We start from the raw sequence: 24,999 nt of genomic DNA on the forward strand, positions 1-24,999 counted from the left end.
AGGGACCTGGCACCCAGACCACTTCATTGAGCTGAAGTGGTCTGGGTGCCTATAGTGGTCCTGGTAATTCACTACAGTGAGAATTCAACGTAAATTTAAAATTGAAGGTCTAAATAGTCCAAATGGAAAAAAAGTAATCTATGCTCCCTTTGAGTACTCACTTTAGTTAATTATGCCATAATAATACTGCAAAAATAAAAGCTGTCTTTTTCTGCAAAGTTTACTGTCCTTGAATACTCGATGTAGTCTTCTTTAATATACTGTTTAGCAATATTTTGTATTAATTTCAGTCTGTTTGTGACATTGTAAACCTTTGAAACAGGCACCAAATTCAAGACAAGTTTGTGGTTTTTTTTTTGTTTTGTTTTTTAGCAGCAAATATGCAAATATTATTTCTGAACAGCAATAACAAACAGCTGTAGTGTTTGTTTATTATAAACTAAACACGAAATTCAGTGTGACAGGAACATACAAACTAAACAAGGTTCTTATTTTTTTATTTACGTCAGTGTCCATTTAAGAGAAAGTATAGTAAGTATTAAAACAAACATAAGGAAAAAACTCGAGACACGATTGTTTAGGGTGTCTACCAGTGCACCAAGGGTTAAATGATAGAGGATGGGTATATTCACGGGGTGGCGGTGTTTAACCCCTTAACCCCTTAACCCCTTAAGGACACATGACATGTGTGACATGTCATGATTCCCTTTTATTCCAGAAGCTTGGTCCTTAAGGGGTTAAGGACACATGACATGTGTGACATGTTATGATTCCCTTTTATTCCAGAAGTTTGGTCCTTAAGGGGTTAAATCCGCCAAACATAAAGCAATAATCAGGAATGTACAGAGATAACCCTTTAACACCCAATGAATAATAATGGGAAAGAACTACCGTTGGGTTAAGACATTTGTAACTTATTTTTTCACTTAGATCCGTAGTATAACAAATTTCATAATAGCCAGAGCCATAGTCATAGGTTTAATCATAGACAAAGGCAAATTAGAAGGTGGTTTCTGTTTTTAACCCCTTAAGGACCAAACTTCTGCAACAAAAGGGAGTCATGACGTGTCAGACATGTCATGTGTCCTTAAGGGGTTAAAGGGATATTTCAGAAATAGGATTGGTTGAAAATAGAAACAATCATAGGGACTCTATATGCACCAAATCAACATTCACTTAAATGGACACTCCAGGCACCAAAACAACTTCATCTAAATAAGGTTGTTATGGTGCCAGGAAGCCCCCGGGACAAGGCTCCTGAATTCGAGAACAGTCAGCTGACACTCACAGCCAATCAGCCCCATTCACTAAACTGGCTTAGAAAAGGTACAAGCCAGTTTAGTGAATGGGGAGTCACTGATTGGAGGCAATTTCGGGGTTAAACCGTTCGAGAAAGGTTTGAGATAAGAGTGCCTCTGTGGACCTCCTCACACCATTACAACTTAATTTAGAAGAAGTTGTTTTGGTGTTTTGGTGCCTGGAGTGTCCTTTTAATGAAGCAGTTTTGGTGTATAAATCATGTCCGTATAGTCTCAATTGTCATTTTCTGCCATTTAGGAGTTTAAACACTTTGTTAATATAGCCCCAGCCATACTTCCCTATATGTTACTTACACAGCCATCCCAAAAATTTTTCTAAAGAAAGCTATAACGTCTATAACGTCATTATTGCTCTGTTAATAGCCTTCTAGACCCTGCAGGAACTTTCTGTGTGTGATTCAAGTTCAATTTACAGAGCAGGAATAAAAAAAACTTATAAAGCAAGCTTGATTGAAACGTAATCAATTTTTTCATGCAGGCTGTGTGCGCCACAGCCAGGGGAGGTGTGGCATTGGCTGCGTAAACAGACACAAACGTGATTTAAATTGAGCAGTGAGACTGCAGGGACATGATCTATGCACAAAAACTGCTTCATTAAAGGGTTTCTCCAAACATTTTTTTGTATGAAATAGAAAAATGCCCTACTGTCATATTCTATATGTCTCCCCATAATAATTGTTCAAAGAAGATTTAATTACCGCAATCCAACTTCAGTTGAAGCTCCCGGCGCTGCTTGGTGCACCCCCATGTGACATCACAGGAGCCCCACCGAGGTCCAATCAAAAGCTTCTCATAAAAAAGCCTTTGATTCGAGGATTTAACAAGGGGAGGGCAGGGGATTAAGAAAATATTAGATGGGATTGGGAAGAGAGAAAGGGGATAATAGCTTCTGCAAGTGGAATAGAACTATATTAGCATTGAATGTATTGATAAATAAGTAGTGTGGTAAAAGAGTTGGCATATTTTTTTTACATTAGGCAGCTCCAAACAGTGTTCTGGGCTACCTAAAAGAGTTTTGGCTTCTTAAGTCATGTGTGCTGGTTGTGCAACTTGCCCCGGCACAACATTTAAATGATCTCTGTTGAAACTCTGAACATCCAAACTCCAATCTGAAACACTGCACTTTCAAACTTCTACCACCATGACCACTTCATTAAGCAGAGGTGGTCACAGTAGTTGGAGTAAGCCTTTAAGCTAAAGTTGATTTGATGCCCCTTACTGCTGATGAATACCTGCAGGCCCTGTAGTGTCCCTTTATAAAAGACAACATTCCTTCACCTACCTGTGAGTAAGCCTTTAAGCGAAAGTTGATTTGATGCCCCTTACTGCAGATGAATACCTGCAGTGCCTATAGTGTCCCTTTAAAAAAGACAACATTCCTTTACCTACCTGTGAGTTTTATTAATAATAGTACTCATGTGGATTTTAAGGTTTGTGGTGTCAAGAGCCATCAGTTTTTTTCTGGTCAGTTCCTTAGTTAGTATTTCCATCACTGTCCTAATCAGAAAATAATAAATAAAAAAAAAATAAAAATTCATTAAATTCTTTATTTTTGTAGAGCATAAAGATGCCCCAACAGCAATAGCAGGCATTTTAAAATACAGATAGATGTGTGGCATTTCGAAATAACAGCACTAATTTTATGGTTTAATAGATTTAGGCTAGGCACATATGTCTAAAACATTGGCTTAAACCTAGCAGGTAGACACAGGAGACAATTTAGACATAGAGATTGGTATCAGAAAATAAAAAGTATAATAAAATGAGCTTAATTACTCAGTGTAGCTTTGTTTGGTTAATGTTGAATACGTGAAGAAGTGTGTACCAGCTCTATCATAGTTAAAGGGAGCTTAAAACCAAAAATGAGTTGTGAGCTAGGCTGCTGAAATAACTAGAGATAGGTATTGCACCCACAAGGTCCCTGATGAGATAAGAGAGGTCAGAGTATCTGAGACCTGTCAGTCCTAAAGTTTAAAGGGAAACTTTAGTGCCAGGAAAACAAACTTGTTTACCAGGCACTATAGCTTCACCCTCCGTCAAGTTGTCGTGCAGAAGGGGTTAAAAACTCCTTCTGTAGCTTACCTGGGTCCAGTGCTGAGGTCCCTGGCTCAGGTCCGCCTTCACTCTTCGCATGCCGACAACATCAATGGCCATGCTCACTTTAGGATTACCCCATAGGAAAGCATTATTTAATGCATAGCGTGTGGACGTCCAGCGTGATTTAGGCGACCAAAAGTCACTTAACCACCCGGAAGTGGTGGCTGTCTGGTTGAAGTAATGGGACCTGTTGTCTGATTGAAAGCCAGAGGGGCGTAACAAGGATAATTTATAAAAGTTTAAATTGATACTGAATTCTGCACTAGAAATATGAAAATACCAATTAAATAGTACACACGTTTCACACATAAAGCTTTTCATCAAGCAAAAGCTTTAGGGGTCTGGAGTTTCCCTTTAAAAGAAACATACCGTATATACTCGAGTATAAGCCGACCCGAATATAAGCCGAGGCCCCTAATTTTACCCAAAAAAACTGGGAAAACTTATTGACTCGAGTATAAGACTAGGGTGAGAAATGCAGCAGCTACTGGTAAATTTCTAAATAAAATTAGATCCTAAAAAAAAAAAAAAAAATAATTGAATATTTATTTACAGTGTGTGTATAATGAATGCAGTGTGTGTGTATGAATGCAGTGTGAGTGTATGAATGCAGTGAGTGTATGAATGCAGCGTGAGTGTATGAATGCAGCGTGTGGATATGAGTGCAGCGTGTGTATGAATGCAGTGTGTGTGTATGAGTGCAGTGTGTGTGTATGAGTGCAGTGTGTGTGTATGAATGCAGTGTGTGTGTATGAGTGCAGTGTGTGTATGAGTGCAGTGTGTGTATGAATGCAGTGTGAGTGTATGAATGCAGTGAGTGTATGAATGCAGCGTGGGTATGAGTGCAGCGTGTGGGTATGAGTGCAGCGTGTGTATGAATGCAGTGTGTGTGTATGAGTGCAGTGTGTGTATGAGTGCAGTGTGAGTGTATGAATGCAGTGTGAGTGTATGAATGCAGTGTGAGTGTATGAATGCAGTGTGTGTGTATGAGTGCGTGTATGAGTGCAGTGTGAGTGTATGAATGCAGTGTGAGTGTATGAGTGCAGTGTGAGTGTATGAGTGCAGTGTGAGTGTATGAATGCAGTGAGTGTATGAATGCAGTGAGTGTATGAATGCAGTGTGTGTGTATGAGTGCAGTGTGTGTGTATGAATGCAGTGTGTGTGTATGAATGCAGTGTGAGTGTATGAATGCAGTGTGTGTGTATGAGTGCAGCGTGTGTATGAATGCAGTGTGTGTATGAGTGCAGTGTGAGTGTATGAATGCAGTGTGAGTGTATGAATGCAGTGTGAGTGTATGAATGCAGTGTGAGTGTATGAATGCAGTGTGTGTGTATGAGTGCAGTGTGTGTGTATGAATGCAGTGTGTGTGTATGAATGCAGTGTGTTTGTGTGTGTGTATGAGTGGTGTGTGTGTGTGTATGAGTGGTGTGTGTGTGTGTGTGTGTTGCAGAGCCTTGGTGGGGGATGGGAATTTTTTTTTTATTATTTTAATTTTTTTTTATTATTATTTATTATTATTTTTATTTTTTTAATTTAATTATTATTATTTTTGTAATATTATTTATTATTTACTTTTTTTATTTTTTATTATTACTAATTATTTTTTTTTTCGTCCCCCCTCCCTGCTTGATGCATGGCAGGGAGGGGGGCTCCTTCCCTGGTGGTCCAGTGGGATTGGCAGTTCAGTGGGGGGAGAGGGGGGCTGGCAGAGCTGTACTTACCTTTCCTGCAGCTCCTGTCAGCTCTCTCCTCCGCCGCGCGGTCCGTGCAGCTCCCTCTGTCAGCTCACAGTGTAAGTCTCGCGAGAGCCGTGGCTCTCGCGAGACTTACACTGGGAGCTGACCGAGGTGCTGAACGGACGGCGCGGAGGAGGAGAGAGCTGACAGGAGCTGCAGGAAAGGTAAGTACAGCTCTGCCAGCCCCCCTCTCCCCCCAGTCTGTATTATGGCAATGTAAATTGCCATAATACAGACTATGACTCGAGTATAAGCCGAGTTGGGTTTTTTTAGCACAAAAAATGTGCTAAAAAACTCGGCTTATACTCGAGTATATACGGTAATAGTTGATTTTCCATGTTTTACTCAAAGTTGTAATTTCAAGAGCTGTGTTGTGCCATCTGGGTACATACCATCTGGCCCTGGAGCTTTGTTTAGAATAGATCATGGGTCGTCAACCTGGTCCCTACCGCCCACTAGTGGGCGTTTCAGGATTCCAGGTGGGCGGTAGGGATTTTCAATTTTTTTTTTTATAAATTGGGCAGGCGGGCGGGCGCGCGCGAGCCGGCGGTACCACTGTGACTGGGTACCGCCATCACCACTTGCGGCCCCGGCGGCAAACCGCCGGGGCCGCATATGGAGGGGTCCATCGGGTGGCCCATGCTGTCAGGGCCACCCGATGGATGTGGATTGTGAGGGGGCCCGGTCAGCGCTGGGCGCTTTAACAGCGCGACCGGGCCCCCTGTGATGACATCAAATCTGCTGGGAGGAAGTGATTCCCCGGTCACTCCTCCCAGCATACAGAGAGCCGCGCGGGAGGAAGGAGGAGGAGGGAGTCAGAGTGGGAACTCTGACTCCCATGCACCTGAGCCACCACTGGACCCCAGGGAAAGTCACCCTCCTGCACCTTAAAGGTAGGAAACAGGAGGGTGACTTAAATATAATGTGTGTTTGTTTGTGTATGTGTCTTTGTATGTATGTCTTGTGTGTGTCTGTATGTATGTCTTGTGTGTGTCTTATGTAAGTGTCTTGTGTGTGTATGTCTGTATACATGTGTCTTGTCTTTGTATGTATGTCTTGTGTGTGTCTTATGTATGTGTCTTGTGTGTATGTCTGTATACATGTCTTGTGTTTGTATGTATGTCTTGTATGTGTCTTGTGTGTATGTCTGTATACATGTGTCTTGTGTTTGTATGTATGTCTTGTGTGTGTGTATGTGTGTCTTATGTATGTGTCTTGTGTGTATGTCTGTATACATGTGTCTTGTGTCTGTATGTGTGTCTTATGTATGTGTCTTGTGTGTGTGTGTGTGTGTGTGTATGTCTGTATATATGTGTGTCTTGTCTTTGTATGTATGTCCTGTGTGTGTCTTATGTATGTGTCTTGTGTGTGTGTATGTCTGTATACATGTGTCTTGTCTTTGTATGTATGTCTTGTTTGTGTCTGTGTGTATGTCTGTATATATGTGTGTCTTGTCTTTGAATGTATGTTGTGTGTGTGTCTTTGTATGCATGTCTTGTGTGTGTGTGTTTGTATGTATGTTTTGTGTGTGTGTGTGTGTCTTTGTATGTATGTCTTGTGTGTGTGTCTTTGTATGTATGTCTTGTGTGTGTGTGTCTTTGTATGTATGTCTTGTGTGTGTGTGTGTGTGTCTTTGTATGTATGTCTTTGTGTGTGTGTGTCTTTGTATGTATGTCTTTGTATGTGTCGTGTGTGTGTGTCTTTGTATGTGTCGTGTGTGTGTGTCTGTCTGTATATATGTGTGTATGTATGTGTCGTGTGTGTGTCTGTCTGTATATATGTGTGTATGTGTGTCTGTTTCTTGTGTCTATCTGTATGTGTATGTGTCTTTGTATGTATGTATTTGTGTGTGTGTGTGTGCCTGTCTGTCTGTATGTCTGTATGTCTGTATGTGTGTCTGTATGTCTGTATGTATGTGTGCCAGTCTGTTATAGTGGGATACCTAGCTCAGCCTTCCTACTGGGCATTGCTATAAGGAAGGTTAAAAAAAGGGGGAAAAAAGGTGGGGAGGGGAATTGAGGAGGGAGAAGAGGGGAGCTGACGCACAGATGAGAAATCATATTATGCGCAAACAGAGAAGTCGTCTGAATATCACCGAAAGAGGAGACCTTCGTTTGTTCCTTACAACCTCAAGGATCTCATTAATCACTAGTAAAGGTAATTTCAATTTACTTTATTGTTTTCTCATTAAACTTTTTATAAAGTTAAAAACATTATAAACATGCATTAATTGCAAATAAAAAGATAAATGTACGTACATTTATTTTTTTTAAAACACCCTCCTTTCGAAAAAAATATTCCGCACTTGCGCGAAAACTGGTGGGCGGTAAGGAAATTTTTTCAACCAAAAAGATGCATTAGTGGGCGGTAGTTAGAAAAAGGTTGACTACCACTGGTTTAGATGAATGATTTAATCGGAAAAGCAATTTGTCATATTCCATCCAATCGCTTGTTTGCTTATTCAATTTTATATCGGTGAATTGCTACTATGAATGTCTACCACTATAGGTTATCTGTGCTTTAAACAAAAACATAAGTCCTGCGCTCACTACAGTACACATCAGCCCCAATATATAGTAAAAACCAAAGAAAAGAAAAAGTTACCTCCGCAGGTAACTTTTTCTTTTCTTTGCTTTTTACTATATATTGGGGCTGATGTGTACTGTAGTCATTGCTGCCGGCCCAGTAGTGATGGGAGTGAGCACAGGACTTATCTTTTTGTATTTGTATTTACTTTGTATCACACAGCCTTGTTACAATGCTGATGCCCATCCTATGTGTTCCCTATTAAGGGTTAATAACTATATAGGGGTGTATATAGAAAATACCCCTCTGTCTCATTAGAGATATCTTTGCCAGAAGCTCAAGGAAGCAGGCTGAAGGGTCAGTGTTAGGACCCGCTTTAGGGGGGTTTGCCTTGACGTTGGCAGGCGGCCATTCCCTCCAATGGCTATTGGAGCAACTAAATGACCTCCATTTGTCTAAATATACGTAGGGATTAAGGAGAGAGCGCAGGTAACTTTTTCTTTTCTTATCTTTGCTTTATACTGACAAAAAAAAAGCTTCTGCCTTATCCTGATCCTCATTTACTCAAACACCCTTCTCTGGCTTCCATTTTCCAACAGTTTGGCTTGAGATTTTTAAGAACAATTGAGAGCAACTGTGCAGCTTGTACTATTAATAAAGTGTGACATTAGTCCAGAGTTCTAAATGTGTTGCAGTTACTGTGGAAATAACTGAATGACACTGCTCATTTTGGTAATTTGGTCCATTACAACTTTGACCAAGGATCGCTCATTGTGCAGAGGTAAAGGTTGCTAATCACATGCTTCATTATGTCCAAGCTCTAATGAAAACTAATAAGGTCTTTCTATACATCCAGCTTATTGCAGAAGGGAATGTTTGCCGCATTCGAAGCTTTATATTGAAGAATCATACATGTTTGACTGTCAAGGATGACTCTGATGCTACTCCTCTCCATTACGCTGCAAAACATGCTTTATTGGAGCTGATATTGATGATTATCAATGAAGGGACAGAAGAAGGTAATACATTAATAAACTAATCAAGTATTAAACACATAAGGATCAAATTCAATAAAGGAACACTCCAGTGCTATAACAAAATATAGGTATTTATAACACTGCCATGTTCTGTAGGTTTTTGAAATAACTGGGCCCCCAATGTATATGCTGTTACTTACTAGAAAAGCATACTATAGGCACCAAAACAACTTTAGCGTAATGAAGCCGTTTTAGTGTATAGATGCTCATTGCACAATTCTCTGTCATTTAGGAGTTAAATCACTTTTGTTTCTGTTTATGCAGCCCTAGCCACACCTCCCCTTGCTGTGACTCATATAGCCAGTGTGAAAAAAATTGTTTAATTTTCAATGAGATGTAACTTACTTTAAACGTTTTTATCTCCTGCTCTGTAATTTGAACTTTTTTCACTCCTGCAAGGTCTAGCAAGCTATGAACAGGGCCAGAGATAAGAAATTCTAAATTAAACATAATTTGCAATAAAAAAGTGTAAACATTAGATAACTCTTTAAAGGAAGTGTTTAGTTAGTCTGTATAAATCACATACAGGGAGGTGTGACTAAGTCTGTATAAACAAAGCAATTTAATTCACAAATGGCAGAAAGGTGAGCAATGAGACTGCACGGGGCATGCTTTATTAAACTGCTTCATCAAGCTAAGGTAGTTCTGGTGCCTAGAGTATGCCTTCAATCTAGAGGTGAGATGGTCTGTGCAGCTCTGCTCCTCTTCCTGGAGATCATCACTAGTTACTAGACCTTCTCAGCCAAACCAAATGAATGGGACGCAGGCCAAATGAGTTCCTGGTTGTCAGTGGCACTGGACTGTCTGAGTAAGTGGCCTACCAATTTATTGTGTTGGAACAGAGAGGAAATTGTGTTGGAATCTGGGTGTGGAGGAAAGCAAGCTGGGGGAGAGATTTGGAGCTTTAAGGAGGAAAGGGGGGGCTGTAGGCAGAGAGGTGAATCGGTTGGGGTGTGTATATTGGAGTCTTAGTCTGTATGTGGATGTGTTTGTGTATGAGTCTGTGTGTGAGTATATTTCCATGTGTGTGTTTGCGTATTAATCTGTGTCTATGTATATCAATGTCTATGTATGTGTGTAAACCCTCCCAAGACACAATAAATATCAGCAGAGTATGCACCTGCCGTTCGGGTAATCAGGTGCCTACTCTGCTGAAGTGACTATCTGCCCACCTTGAGGGGTCCTTAGGTGGTCCCATTAGGGCTCCCAAAGACAGGCAGAACAGAAAGGGCATGGTCGCAATTGCGACCTCAGAGGTCCACGTTGTTCTTTCACTCCAGTAAACAAAAGTGCTTTTTGTAGTTGGAGTGCGTATACAGTCTTCATCGACAATTGAAAAAGATTTAATTCGTGTTTTGTTGCAATTTCACCGTTATTTCACCGTCTTTTTCTGCCTGGTAGTGCTCGATGTAGTGGATTGCAAAGGAAACTCACCTCTTCACTGGGCTGTGAATAAAAACAAATTAGACAGTGTGAAAGTACTCCTGTCAAGGGGAGCTGACCCAAATCTTCAGAACTTCTACAAACAATCACCACTGCACTTGGCGATTCAGTTACATCATAACTCCATTGTTGAGGTAAAAGACAAACATTATCCACATGTAAAAATGATCCTGCAGATTCTCTAGAGAGATCAATAATGTGTAAGAATAGTTTCATGGTGCGTTGGTTCGCAGTTGTGGAACTATGTCACAAAATGCGTTCTACTTCACGTCTGAGGAATTGAACATGTGCCTCATATACACAAATGTTATATCCAGCCCCCATTACTTAAAAGATTCTATTTTATTGGTGCATTTCCTTTCCTGTCTGTATGAATTCTTTGTCCGCTGAGTTTTTATAAACATTAGTAAAAGTGCACATTCCATCACACAAACATCGACTTGTTGTTTGGTAATAATCATCATGGTATAAATAAATATATATATATATATATATATATATATATTTGTGAAAAATTCATATAAAAATATTTTGACAAAAACAGGCTGATAAGCTCACTGGTACACTAACACCTACATTTAATAGGTATGTTAAAGATGGTCATGTTAGGAAAGCATTAGATAGCTGGTAAGTGTGGTAGCAAGCTCAAAATTACATTATATAGTGACCAGGGTACATGTTATGGAACTGTTAAAAATGTAATAAATTGCTAACACATTGGAATGTACAAGATTTGGGGAGTATATGTTGGGAATAGGAATATTTTGGCGGTATTTGTGCCTGTGAATGCAAGATTTTATTTAATGTAATTAAGTGAACAGTGATTGAATCAGTATTTTGTAACCCAGACTTGTGTCACTGTGGTGAAAATGTTCTATTGATCTGCTGATCCCCCACTGCTGTTGTTCCCTCTATTAATACATGATTGTTAACAGACACGTAATTGTAATCAGACAAGTGGGTGCACAGGAACAGAGGGGTTAAGGGCCCTGCTCAATGAGCTTAAATGCTGGAGGGAGTGGGGTAGAGTGACACAAAGGGTATAAGTAGGGGTAACGAAGTAGGTTGCTAGAAAAGTATTCACTCAGGGCTTAGTAGGTTATTTTTGACAGTTGCGGGAGAGGAGTCATGGGGGGGTATGAAAATTTGCTAACAGGCTTCCTGAAGAAGTGAGTTTAAAAAAAAAAAAAAAAAAAAAGAAAATGATTATTCTTTATTTTTTGCAATGACATTGGCATCAATATATCATCAATACATCGGCTTTTGCAAAAGCCAAAACAGGTTTCACATATACTTGCTTTGTTACAGAAAGGAAAAGGCGTGTGTTAAGTGATGCAGTGACAATCAGTATGGTTGCAACTCTGTGAGGCAGAGTTCTTGAAGGGGGGGGGGGGGGGGGGACAGATATAGAGACAGAGGGGGGATGAGGGGGAAGGATGAGGAGCATGGTTGGGGGGTGGTTGGCGTGATACCATTTTGTACTTGCGAAATCAAGTGGCGTGGTGGACGGGGATGTTTTTGGTTTGCAGAGGCTTGGGGTTCCTGGTCACACTCCAGAGAATGTCTCCCAGGGCTCCCACACCCTGGCAAAGTTTTTAGTGGTTCCTCTTGTTAAGGCTGTTAGTTTGCCCATGATGTAATTATCTTTCATTTTGGCAATCACCATGGTTAGCGGTGGCATATCCTGTTGGAGCCAGGTTTGGGCTCAGGAGTGCCTGGCAGCTAAGTTACGTTTATCTAGAAGTCGTTCCGTTTTTGTCCAGGTGTCAATCGGTTTAGAGAGGAACACCCAGGGGTCTAGTTGTATCTGTTTGGAGAGAATCACTGACGCTAAGTCACGGACTGCTGTCCAGAATTTGGTAACCCTTGGGCAATTCCGCCACATGTGGATATACGTCCCTCTGTTCCCACAGATCCTCCAGCATAGGTCTGATTGTGTTTTTTGCATGTGAAATAGTTTTACCAGGGTTGTGTACCATTGGAGCATGGTCTTGTAGGCTTGTGCCAGCATTACCACGCATTCCGATTTTTTGCTATTGACTTCCCATATGTTCTGCCAGTCCGTGCCCTCCAGGACCTCCCCTAAGTCGGCCTCCCATTGGCCTGTATAGGTGAGTCTGCCCCAGTCTAGTGTGGTAGAGCATAGATGGGAATATAGCATGGTAATCATGTCCTTGTGGTGGGTTTCCGCGTTGCATATTTTTTCGAAAAAGGTCGGTTTGTTTAGGGCAGCTGCCTTTATTTCGGGCTGGATAGAAAAGTCTCTGATCTACCTGTATCGGAAGAAATCAAGGGTTGTTAGGTTAGCACTGTTTACGAGTTCTGCAAAGGGTATTACCACTCCCTGTTCATACAGATGGCGGAGTCTCTGCAGTCCTGCATGCTCCAGACCTTTAAACTCTCTAGGTCTCATGCCTGGGAGGAATGCTATGTTCCTAAGGAGTGGCATGAGTGGGGACGGGAAGGACATAAGCTGATATTTTCCAGCCATTGTATTCCAGATCCGGATGGAGTTGGTCACAGATGGGCAGTCTGCGGGGTAGGGTCCTTGGGGACCCATATGCATAATAGTGGGATATCAGCTCCCATCAGGAGGGATTCTAGATCTACCCACCACCTGTCATCTATGAGGGGGGGAGGGAGTGCCATAGTGCTATCTGGGCTAACTGGGCCGCCAGGTAGTAGAAGTGGAGATGGGGTAGTCCCAATCCGCCCGCCGGCTTTGGTCTGTATAATATATTTTGTGCGATTCTATGTTGCTTATTTTGCCAAATAAAGAGGTCGATGGCATTTTGTAAGGGGGCCGGGTCCTGTTTGGACACGGTGAGGGGGATGGTCTGAAAGAGGAAGAGGATACGTGGGGGGAACGTTCATTTTTACTGAATGTATCCTACCGATCTAGGAGAGGGGTTTTCTTGGTCCACCTGTCTAGATCTGCAATCAGGGTGGTTAGTAAGTGGGTGTAATTGAGTCGGTATCGTTGAGAGGGATCTGCCGGCAGTTTGATGTTGACTTTGTAAACTGATAGGTCCCGTACTGTGTGAGGAGGGGGAGCAGGTTCTGGAGGGATTCGACAGGTAGTGTCAGGGTGAGGAGTCATCCGCATAGCCAGATACGAAAAACTTTTGGCCACCTCACCCTATCGAACACCTTCTCGGCGCCGAGGGACAGGATGAGGGAGGGTGGCGGGTGGAGGCTAGTCTCCAGCGTATGTCTATGTTTTGTGTTCTCAAAGAGTTGTCTGCCCGGAATGAAACCGACTTGGTCGGCATGGATTTGTTTACGGAGGTGGGGGTTCAGCCTGTTGGCCAGGATCCTAGCTTAGATTTTTGTACCGTGATTGATTAGGGAGATGGGTTGATACGCTTCCTGCATCGATGTGTCTTTCTCTGGTTTTGGTATGAGGACTATATTGCCAAGGGACAAGTCTGTCGTGCATTCCACCCGTTGTTAGGTCGCTAAATAGGGATTGTAGGTGGGGCAGTAGTTCGTTGCAAAATGTTTTATATCCGGTTCAAGGGCCTTCCCACTTTTTCGTGATGAAATAGCTTTAACTATATCCCCAGTGATCGGGGTGCTCATGTCGTCTACAGCCTGTGAAGGCAATTTCGGCAGGTTCATGCATGCTAAATAGTTGTGTATCTTGAGTATCCACTGGGTCGGTGTACGTGTTATGGTTATATAGAGCTTTAAGAAAGTCAGTAAAGACGTTTGCTATGGGGCTTTAATATTCGTTATGTGAGAATGCTGTGGTCGGGGTTGTAGTGTGCGGGCCAGTAACATGTCCAATTTATTGGCCTTGTCATAAAAGGTCCGTTTAGACCATTAAAGAGATCGGAATATGTCATCCAGGAGGGCATCCTGAATTGAGCGTTGTGTGGCTTGTAGTACTGCCAGCTTGTCTGGGGATAGGTCGGATTTATGTTTCTGCTCCGCTTTACGGAGTCCAGGAGGAATGTCAGGAATTGTTTTAAGATTCTTTTTCCGCATAGCAATTTTAATAAGGGATCCTCACTGTCGTTATCCGGATGTCGAGAATTAGGTTGTCTTGAAAGTATTGTGAGATTTCAGTTCGGATTGTGTCAACTACTTTGGGGTCTTTTAATAGGGAGGTGTTTAGTCTCCATGTCCGTGGCATGGATGAGCTGATCTTGTCCAGCTAGATAGTCGGCATGGTCTTACTATGTGATGAAGCCTATTTCTGTTTTAGCTAGTTTGGGAACCCCGGTGTGATTCCTGAGGAACAGGTCAATTCTCAAATAAGTTTTGTGTGGGGCGGAGTAGAACATGTAATCGCGTGTGTCGGGGTGTTGTGCTTTCCATGTGTCAATGAGTCCTGTCTATCGGATAAAATTATCGAGCAGCTTGTCCTGTCTGCCTAGTCCATGTGAGAGAGGGATCCCAGGGCGTTTAAGTCACTTCCGACTATGATTATACCAGGGGGTAGGGAGTTGACTGTATGCGTTAGTTTAACCCAACAGTCAGGGGTTGGGGTGTTCAGTGCATAAATGTTCAGCAGGTGGTTTGAGAGTGTAGACAACCCGTGAACTACAGGTATCGGCCCTCCGGATCTGGGATATTGCGAGAGACCTGGAGTGGGCATCGTTTGTGGAGCAGTATGGCTACTCCACAGCGTTTCCGAAACGTTCTGGCCTCGAAAGCGGCATTGTAGATATAATCCGTTCGGGAGAGTTTTGCCGTGACTGGGAGGTAAGTCTCTTGAAGGAAATCTGTCTGGGTTCAGGCATTTAGTTTCTCTCAGCATTAAGCCTCGTTTGTTGAGGGTAACGACCCTTTACGTTAAGGGAGAAGATTTTTAGTGTCATGAGGCAGAATTAACAGGCTGCGTGGTGTGGCATGTGGGATATGCAGCGGGTGTCTGAGGATGAGGTGGCCATCGTATCTCCTCCAAGTGACCCGCCCACCCGCCACTCCAAGATGTGTTGCCCTGAGAGGGGTGTTAGGTGAGGGTGAGTTGGTTTCGCGACCGACCAGGCAGGGAGGGACGGGTAAAGGAGAAAGAGGGTGAAGGTAGGAAGAAAGTGAAGAAGGTGAAGTGAAGCAGGTACTAAAGGTACCTGCACAGCATATCTGGTCTTATTCCTTGCCAGATCGAGGGAAGTGCATGAGTCCCAGACATCACCAGTGTGAGAACTGTCAGGTGACTGAGGTTCATGGACAGCCAACTTCAATGCAGGTATAACAAATGATATTAGTAAGCAACAGCATAACCATTAAACAAAAAGAAAACATTACGCTAAAAGTCAGCAGCAAAAAAATGAGGACTAAGACCCTGTCTGCTAGGGGCCATCATGCATGGTGTCAGGGGCTGGGGGGAATAGGAGGGGGGACAACAATATCTGCCCCCACTCCTTCCCCTGAGTGCAGCACCTTGATCAGTTAAAAGTGCAGATATACACATACATACTCCAAATACACCCCTTTCTGCTGCATCTGAAATACTATCAAATTATACATTTGAAACTCGTGCTGCAGTGGGTTGCACGAGCCACCAGGTTAATGTGTGCCTCCGTTTTCCAGGCATTTTCAAGAGAACCAAACATATTTACAAAGCATCTGGTTTTCCGTTGTCCCCTGTTCAGTCAGATACTGCTATGTCAATTGTGTTGCTCCCTACATTTCACAATGATTGCTACACATAAACACCTGCACAGTTCAAGATGAAAAATACACTCCTGCAGTATCCATTGTCCTATGGCACACTAAGGTAGCTCTCGCTTGTACAGTGACACATTTTGTAGAGGTAAAGAACAGAGAACATAAATAATAATTTACTTTCCCCGGTACATTATGGATTTGTGTGAATTCCCATAACCACCCGAAACGTGCAGGGTAACATAGTTGTGTATACTAAGATATGGAGGGATATGTGCTGGGAATGCCTCTTCACAGTATATACACCATTAGCAAACATCTAGTTAGGAAATGTAATTTGAGTCCAGAGATGACAAAAGGTTAGAATTCTCCCATCCATGTGGGATAGGACCCTGTTCATCACAGAGTCTGTGCTGCTGGTCGGGGTGTCAGGAAGCCTAAACCATTGAGGAGGTGAGTCCAGGGATGTATGGGAGGAGGGGATTGGGGGAAGCGGGCACCAACCACTACAACTACGCCCCATCACCACGGGGGCACCAGTGACAGGCACACAGCCCCAATCGCCATGGTGGGCCTGGGTGGTATACGGGGTATGAAAAAAGTGTGGGCTATTCTCGAGGTAGATTTTGGTGTCAAGGAGGTGTTGAGGCTTGGGGCCTCACACCGGGATCGTTGCAGTCAGGCATTTCAGATGCGCCACCTATGGGGTAGGGGAACAAGTGAGTTTTTAAAGATTTTTTGAAGGAGTGGAGACTGGGTGAAAGTCTAACAGAGAAGGGAAGGGAGTTCCACAAAAAAGGTTCAGCACTGGAGATGTCTTGAAGGCAAGCATCAGAGGTAGGAGTACGGACAGCGGATAGACATAGGTCTTCGGCAGAGCGCAGGGGCCTTGACGGAACATATCTGTGTAATTGGGAGGATAGGTAGGTTGGAGCAGCATTATGTAGGGACTTGTAAGTAAGCACCAGAATCTTGCAAGTCTGCAAAGCTCATTGTTTAGTGTTGCATAAACTCTTACTGTTTCTATGACCTCTCATGTTGTTGTATGACTGAATCTACTTGGTGTGCATATTTGCTACTTTCAAAATGATTTATTTAAAAAAACAAAGTCATTTAGGACACACCATATAGAAATGTAAATGGCATGGGGAAGTATACATTCCCTCCATTTTATCACATCTTAAGGGGTTGGTTTATATCTGCATCATTTTTTGCAAATTTTTTCAATTGTAATAAAAAGATGGCATGGAGAGGCAACGTTTTGAACCATAACCCGTGTGAAGAGTAAAGTTTATTATTTTGCATGGAATGTTCCTTTAACCCCTTAAGGACCAAACTTCTGGAATAAAAGGGAATCATGACGTGTCACACACGTCATGTGTCCTTAAGGGGTTAAATAAGCTGAAATATCTAATAATCTTGTGTTGTACTTGTCTAGGAATTGGCCAATCATGCTACTACACAAATTGATATTGAAGGTGATCTTGGGAATACACCCATGATGTTGGCATGTTATAAGGATAATCACGAAGCTCTGTCGTTACTGGTGAGTAAATAAAAATGTATTAGTCCACTTATATTATTTGTTATTCTATAGAATTGAGGAAAGGTTGGAGGGAGACCCAACTACTGTAATCTTGACAAATGTTGCAAGCTTTATTAAGAACATTCTTCATATCATTTCTCTTTTTAAAGGATCACTATAGTGCTAGGAGTATATATGTGTATTCCTGACAAGGTAGTGTTAAAAACACATTTTACATAGTAGGAACCCCCGTGCCCCCGTTAAAAAGGTCTAAACTTACCTTTATTCCAGCGCTGCACGGGTTTCTTTTCCTGTGATCATCAAAATTGATGATCTCAGTAAATCCAATGCTTTCCCATAGGAAAGCAATCGGAGGTTGATGATCTCAGTAAATCCAATGTTTTCCCATAGGAAAGCAATCGGAGGTTGTTGCGCATGTGCTGCAAAATGCCACACTGCGCCAATCAGGATCTTTTCATAGAGATGCATTGAATCAATGCATCTTTATGAGGAATGTTCAGTGCCTCTATGCAGAGTGTGGAGATGCTGAACGTCAGTGCTGCACATAGTGCAGCACTGAACAAGGAAGCACCTCTAGTAGCTGATAGTGCAGCATTGACCCAGGAAGCACCTCTAGTGGCCTTCTGAGTGACTGTCACTAGAGGTGTTCCTAGGCAGTAATGTTAACGCTGCCTTTTCTCAGAAAAGAGTGTTTACATTAAAGAGCCTTCAGGGACTGAATATACACACCTGAACAACTACATTAAGCTGTAGTTGTTTGGGTGATATAACATCCTTTTAAGATATTTATGAACTGTGCTCTAAAGGAACCTTGTCAGCCACATATATATAAATGAAGAGAAATTGCCTCCACATGTCTTTTTATTATTTATATTATCATTTATATAGCATCAGCATTTTCAGCAGTGCCTTACTGTAATAGACAGGGAATATAAAAAAAGGCCCTGCTCAAGCTAGCAATAAATGAGGATTTAAGGTAACCAGATATATATTGTTAGGTGTCAACATTTACTGATGAGGTCATCTGACGCAAGGATTCAAACCTGGGTTTCCCAGTTCTAAGGAAGTGATGCTACGACTACTGTAGCCTGACAATGCATGTTAAAAGGGACAATCCAGACCCATAAAGCACTTTAGCTTCCTGAAAAGCTTTATGTGTGAAGAGTGTATCGTATTTTTTTTTATTTTACAAAAAGTGCAGATTTGAATAAATATTGACACTTTTAGCTTTTCAAGCAGACAACAGATCCTGTTACTTTCTGGTTTGCTTACCGTATTTATTCGAGTATAACGCGCAATTTTTTTTACCGATTTTTAATTTAAAATTAGGGGTGTGCGTTATACTCTAATAAATATACCTCCCAGGACCGCCGGGCTCATTACAAGCCCGGCGGTCCTGGGGGGGCGGGCAGCAAGCGTTTACTCACCTCCGTGCAACTCCTCCAGCTTCCCAGTGTAAATCTCGCGAGACCCGCGGCCAGCTCTGACGCTCTGACGTCGTCAGAGCTGGCCGCGGGTCTCGCGAGATTTACACTGGGAAGCTGGAGGAGCTGCACGGAGGTGAGTAAACGCTTGCTGCCCGCCCCCCCAGGACCGCCGGGCTTGTAATGAGCCCGGCGGTCGGTATTATCGAGCACCCACTCGAATATTTATTCGAGTATAACAAGCACCCTAATTTTAGATTAAAAATCGGTATAAAATTTTATACCGATTTTTAATCGAAAATTAGGGGTGCGCGTTATACACGTGTGCGCGTTATACTCGAATAAATACGGTAGCTTAATTGCACTTAACTCTAGAGGCAGCAATTGCCCAGAGAACCTACATTTCCAAAAATTCTCATTTAGCTGCATTGAAAAGTCTGTGATTGGTCAGTCACATAAAGTCTGGGTGGGGTTAAACAAGGAGGGCTTCCAAAGGCAGCAGGTAAGAGATCTGTAGTTTTTGCAAGCTGGTTTTAGATATAACTTAAAAGGACACTTTCTTGTTAAATAGTCTTTAGGAACATTATACTAAAGATTAAGTGTATGACCAACCAACCAGGCGCACGGATTAAAGAAAACAAAACATGTACAGAAACCACATCTTACTCTTTTTATTTTCTCTTTCTCTCATATTCTTCCAGATTAAACGTGGAGCAAAGATCTGTAAACAAAACAAACTGGGATATTACCCTGTACACTTGACAGCTTGTTCTGGGTCTATAAAATGCCTAGAACTCATTTTAAAGAAAGGTAATTATTTCCAGAATTAATGTAGTATTCCTGATTGGAAACAATTAAAAATTACCAACTCCAAAACTGTTTTTATAATGACTTCTGTCATAAATTTCTTGATCAGGTCAAGAGGTTGGATACACCATTGAAGGCATGATTAATTTCACAGATAATGAGAAAAGTAGTCCTCTTCATATTGCTGTTCAAAATGGAGGCTTGGAAATGGTGAAAGCTTGCATCGGATATGGTGCCAAAATTGATCTCAAACAGGTAGTTGTAATAATGCCCACAACAATTTTTACACTTTATTATATACTATTAAATTGTTATATTCATGTTTTAAATATGCTACACGATAGAAAGAGTGCTGGTGGTTTTTATGTGCCGAGTTCCTGACTCACCATAATATGTTGTACCATTTTAGCACAGTTTGACTGTAGGTGAAAGTTTAGGATATGGCGACCACCAGTCAGTGTGGTTTAATATAAGAACAGTGACTGAGTCATACCACACAAAAACAAAAATGTTAGACTTTTCTAAAATTAGAATATGTGTAAAGGAGTCATAATCAGACTGGAGCAGTGTAAATGGAGTCCAGGAGAAATGGGATTAATTAAAAGTTGCACTACTTAACAGGAGTAGTCACAAAATATTGCAAATTAGAAAATGTTGTGCCCATTCACAAGAAAGATAGTAAGGAGGAGTCGGGCATCTATAGTCCAGTAAACCTTACTTCAGTAGTGGGGAAAGTAATGGAAACCATGTTAAGGATAGGATTTTTGAACATCTAAAATCACATGGATTTCAAGATCAAAGACAACATGGGTTTACTTCAGGGAGATCATGCCAAACTAATCTTATTGATTTTTTTGATTGGGTAACTAAAATTATAGATCAGGGTGGTGCAGTAGACATTGCTTACTTAGATTTCAGTAAGGCTTTTGACACAGTTGCACATAGAAGGCTTATCAATAAACTGCAATCTTTAAGTTTGGATTCCAATATTGTTGAATGGGTAAGGCAGTGGCTGAGTGACAGGCAACAGAGGGTTGTAGTCAATGGAGTATATTCGAAGCATGGGTTTGTCACCAGTGGGGTACCTCAGTAATCTGTACTTGGACCCATTTTCTTTAATATTTTTATTAGTGATATTGCAGAAGGTCTTCATGGTAAGATGTGTCTTTTTGCTGATGATTTGCTGATGATACAAAAATCTGCAACAGATGTTCCAGGAGGGATAAGCCAAATGGCAAATTATTTAGGTAAACTAAAAAAATGGTCAGAGCTGTGGCAATTGACATTTTAATGTGGATAAGTGCAAGATAATGCATCTTGGGCGTAAAAATCCAAGAATATTTGATAGAGTCCTAACCTCAACATCTGAGGAAAGGGATTTAGGGGTGACTATTTCTGATGACTTAAAGGTAGGCAGACAATGTAATAGAGCAGCAGGAAATGCTAGCAGAATATTTGGTTGTATAGGGAGAGGTATTAGAAGTAGAAAGAGGGAAGTGCTCATGCCATTGTACAGACCACTGGCCAGACTTTGCTTGGAGTATTGTACACAGTACTTGAGACCATATCTTCAGAAGGATATTGATACCTTAAAGAGAGTTCAGAGAAGGGCTACTAAACTGGTTTATGGATTGCAGGATAAAACTTACCAGGAAAGGCTAAAGGATCTTAACATGTATAACTTGGAGGAAAGACGAAACAGGGGGGATATAATAGAAACATTTAAATACACAAGAAGGGAATCAACACAGTAAAGGAGGAGACTATATTTAAAAGAAGAAAAACTACCACAAGAGGCTATAGTCTTAAATTAGAGGGACAAAGGTTTAAAAATATCAGGAAGTATTACTTTACTGAGAGGGTAGTGGACGCATGGAATAGTCTTCCAGCTGAAGTGGTAGAGGTTAACACAGTGAGGGAGTTTAAGCATGCGTGGGATAGGCATAAGGATATCCTAACTATAAGATAAGGCCAGGGACTAATGAAAGTATTTAGAAAATTGGGCAGACTAGATGGGCTGAATGGTTCTTATCTGCCGTCACATTCTATGTTTCTATGTTGACATTTACATAAGTTCTGCTAGCTGTCCTTGCTGCTTCTGGCCTTTTCGATGCAAAATGTTAATTTTGTACAAGATAGAAATTCATTGATTGGCTGAGAGTGCTCATCTTATGACAAACAGACAGGCAGATAGATAGACAGAATATATCTAGGGAGACCAGCAGACACAGTAAGACTTAGTAGAGTTTAAGTAAAAACAAAAGGTTTATATCCTTATAGGTCTTGAATTATAACTCTGGTTTACATTTTCAGAACGATAATGCAACAGCCCTTCATTTTGCTTCCACACAAGGAGCAACAGAAATTGTGAAGTTTATGATTTCATCGTACAAAGGTGATAAAAATGTTATTGATCTACCTGATGGCAATAACGAGACACCACTACACAAGTAAGGAGAAGGGCTTTTGATCATATATAACTTATAGGTCTTTGAAGGAAAGAAGTAATTTGTCTTGACTTAAACGGATTCTCTAAGCACCAAAACAACTTTAGGTTAATGAAGCAGTTTTAGTGCAGCTCTCAGCCGCCACACACAGTAGAAACAACGTATTTTGAATGTATTTGAGAATAGAATCATATTTCCCTTTCAATGTTGGACATATATTAGTTCTACAATGCTCCATTAATACAAATGGTAATATTTAATATTATTCAACATTTCTTATCATCACATCACAAATAAAGAATGTAATTTTCTTCGTAGCACATTAAGCGAATAGGGCTAAATATCCGTTTTAAAGCCGGACACTATCAATTGTGCGAGGCTTTGTCAAAATAAATGTCATTTAAATTTCCTGTAAAATAGCCCAAAATGATGTAAGCAGAGACAGATGTTTGTCATTATTTAGTATACTGCTCCGTGCTAGCAGGAAAAGTGAATTAGAAGAGGGTTATTATTTGATTTATAGAGTAGTTAATAAATTAATGAATGCTATATTTGTATATTTAATACTTCTGCTCCATTCTAGTTCATCTTTCAGGAATTGTCCGTCAACCAAAAAGCCAACATATTAATTTATAAAGGAAATGGACAAATTAGATTTACATTGTTCAGATTGTGTTCTGTCTGAGTATGAAGTTATCTTTATTTGTAAATATGTGCTCCCATTCATCCTAGTATGTTACATATAGTGCAGGAAAACAGGTTCTAGCCTAATAGATGGAGCCATGGGTGGTTGATTGATGTCTAACAGTTCTACTTCTTCATATAACATATGTGTACCATAGTAATGGATTTTAATTTTGTTTCTCATTAGACATATTTTAACTAATTTTGTATTAACTGTTAGTCAACACAACAACTCTGACAGGGCATTTCATGTGAAACTTGTCTGGAATTCAAAGTGAATTTTAAGTCTGAGGACAAAATAGCTATGCTTCTAGATTAATTACTTTGACCTTAAATTTGAAATCCACTTTGAATACTCGACAGTTCTTACTTTAGTTAATAGCCCTGTTAGCATTTGCAGATCGTGTTTCCATTCTCCAATCCTTCCTTACGCATCAATACCTGTACCACATGCACTCCCCTCCACCCCCCACCTCACTAGTGTCAGCGGTTAACAAGGCTGACCAAAAAAACAACAACATATAGAACATATAACATTGTATTATTATTCTAAAAAAATGTGGGGTTAACAATGTCTGATTAAAAGCAATTTTATACAAAAGAACCCAGTGATGATTTCATACTGCCACCCTAATTATGAAGACTGAAAAGATTTTTTTTTATTAAACAGTATGACATAATATGCCATGCTGATAGCTTAAAGGGACACTATAGGCACCTAGACCACTTCAGCTCTTTGTACTGGTCTGGGTGCAGTGTCCCTTTTGCACTGAGTGCTTCAGTGTTAAACACTGCATTTAGTGTGTATCTGTGTCAGGGTGTGTGTGTATGTATCAGTTTGTGCATCTGTGTCAAGGTGTGTACGTGTGTGTATATCTGTGTGTGTGTGTATGTATCTGTTTGTCAGCATGTGCATCTATTTGTCAGCGTATGCATATGTGTGTGTGTGTCTGTTTGAGTGTGCATCTGTTTGTCAGGGTGTGTATATGTGTGTACGCGTACATCTGTGTATCAGTATGTGCATCTGTGTATGTGCATCTGTGTGTCAGGGTGTGCATTTGTGAGATTATCCCCTTACTATGTTATCTTTCTGCTTCATATTTGCTTTTCAGGTGTAACCCAATGTTGTCAGGTGGTTTCACTTGAAAGATGTAGACACATTAAGCTGTTCTACAGTATATTGCTTCAATTTACTCAATGGGTTTTACTTATTAAACACTGAATTGTAGGGAACTGAACCCTTATTTGCAAATTTTAGACAAAATTAGCCTGTAATTTATAGAATACTGGTATTTTAGTCTGTATTTTGCAAAATAAACACAAATATTTTAAGTGCACAAACCTGCTACATGTGCCAATTATTAATGTAGTAATGCTTTGAATGAAAGACCACACAGCATAGAAGTGAACTGTAATATTGCGCCATTTAATATAACATTCAGATAATATAAACATTTGTTTATAGGTTGCCAATAGCTTGATGTATCTTGTAAACAAAGTAAACGTTTATACATTTTCTGTTACTTGGCAGGTCTGCATTGTTTGATCATGTTGAACTGGCAGAGTATCTATTATCAATGGTAAATATAATTTCAATTATTTTATCAGATATATAGTACATGCAGAATCATATTTTAATAGTATATTTTTAGTACATATTTTGGTATGCTAATATAAATGTTATGTGTGCATAACTATTATCGTTTTAATTGACCAAAAAAAACTTTTAGTCCCCATGACCAGTGCAACTGATCTTTTCTAATGTTGTGCCGGTCCCGCTGGGTCTTCCCTCAGATTGCCGCTTCCTTTGTGCTCCTAAGATGGCAGAGCAGAGAATTCCATGTTCTGCCCTTCTCATGGCATGCATGTCAAATGACCGCACACACAAATTGTCCAATGGACTGGTGTTGACTGAACACAGAGTTCCATTGTCGTCCCGCTCACTGAAGATACGCAATATTGAAAGAGGCCATGAAGCTTGACTAAAGCTCCACCTTTTGTCAACCTTCAGGTTATACAGGCTATAATTTACCAAAAAAAGCTTAATATCGGGAAAAAAAAGGACAACTAAGGGGGCGTGGGGGTTGGAACATACCAAAAAAATTAAGGGAATTTAGTTTATAGCTTCTGCCCCTGCAGTCTCACTGCTCGGTTCTCTGCCATTCAGCAGTCAGACCACTTTGCTTATGTAGCCAAAGCCAACACCTACCCTGCCTACACACTTCCTGAAAAAGAAACCACATTTTGTTAGCTTCCTTTATTGCACAGTGTGTTTAATTTTGAATGTCTTATCTACTGCTCTGTTAAGTGCCTGCTA

The 24,999-nt window shown here is 40.9% G+C and overlaps 1 protein-coding gene across 4 annotated transcripts in view; it reads left to right on the forward strand.

The window, feature by feature from the left end:
• Positions 1-24,999, forward strand: part of TRPA1 (transient receptor potential cation channel subfamily A member 1) — a 94,286-nt gene that overhangs the window by 11,214 nt on the left and 58,073 nt on the right. For 3 of the 4 annotated variants that reach the window (XM_063451330.1, XM_063451331.1, XM_063451329.1), the window contains 7 exons: positions 8,535-8,697; positions 10,117-10,292; positions 17,213-17,320; positions 19,446-19,554; positions 19,661-19,809; positions 21,865-22,001; positions 24,214-24,262. In XM_063451330.1, coding sequence (XP_063307400.1) covers positions 8,535-8,697; positions 10,117-10,292; positions 17,213-17,320; positions 19,446-19,554; positions 19,661-19,809; positions 21,865-22,001; positions 24,214-24,262 — 891 coding nt within the window. The remainder of the gene's footprint in view (positions 1-8,534; positions 8,698-10,116; positions 10,293-17,212; positions 17,321-19,445; positions 19,555-19,660; positions 19,810-21,864; positions 22,002-24,213; positions 24,263-24,999) is intronic. The other variant, XM_063451332.1, reaches the window with a different exon arrangement.

The sequence above is a fragment of the Pelobates fuscus genome, chromosome 4 (assembly GCF_036172605.1).
Source record: "Pelobates fuscus isolate aPelFus1 chromosome 4, aPelFus1.pri, whole genome shotgun sequence".
NCBI lineage: Eukaryota > Metazoa > Chordata > Amphibia > Anura > Pelobatidae > Pelobates > Pelobates fuscus.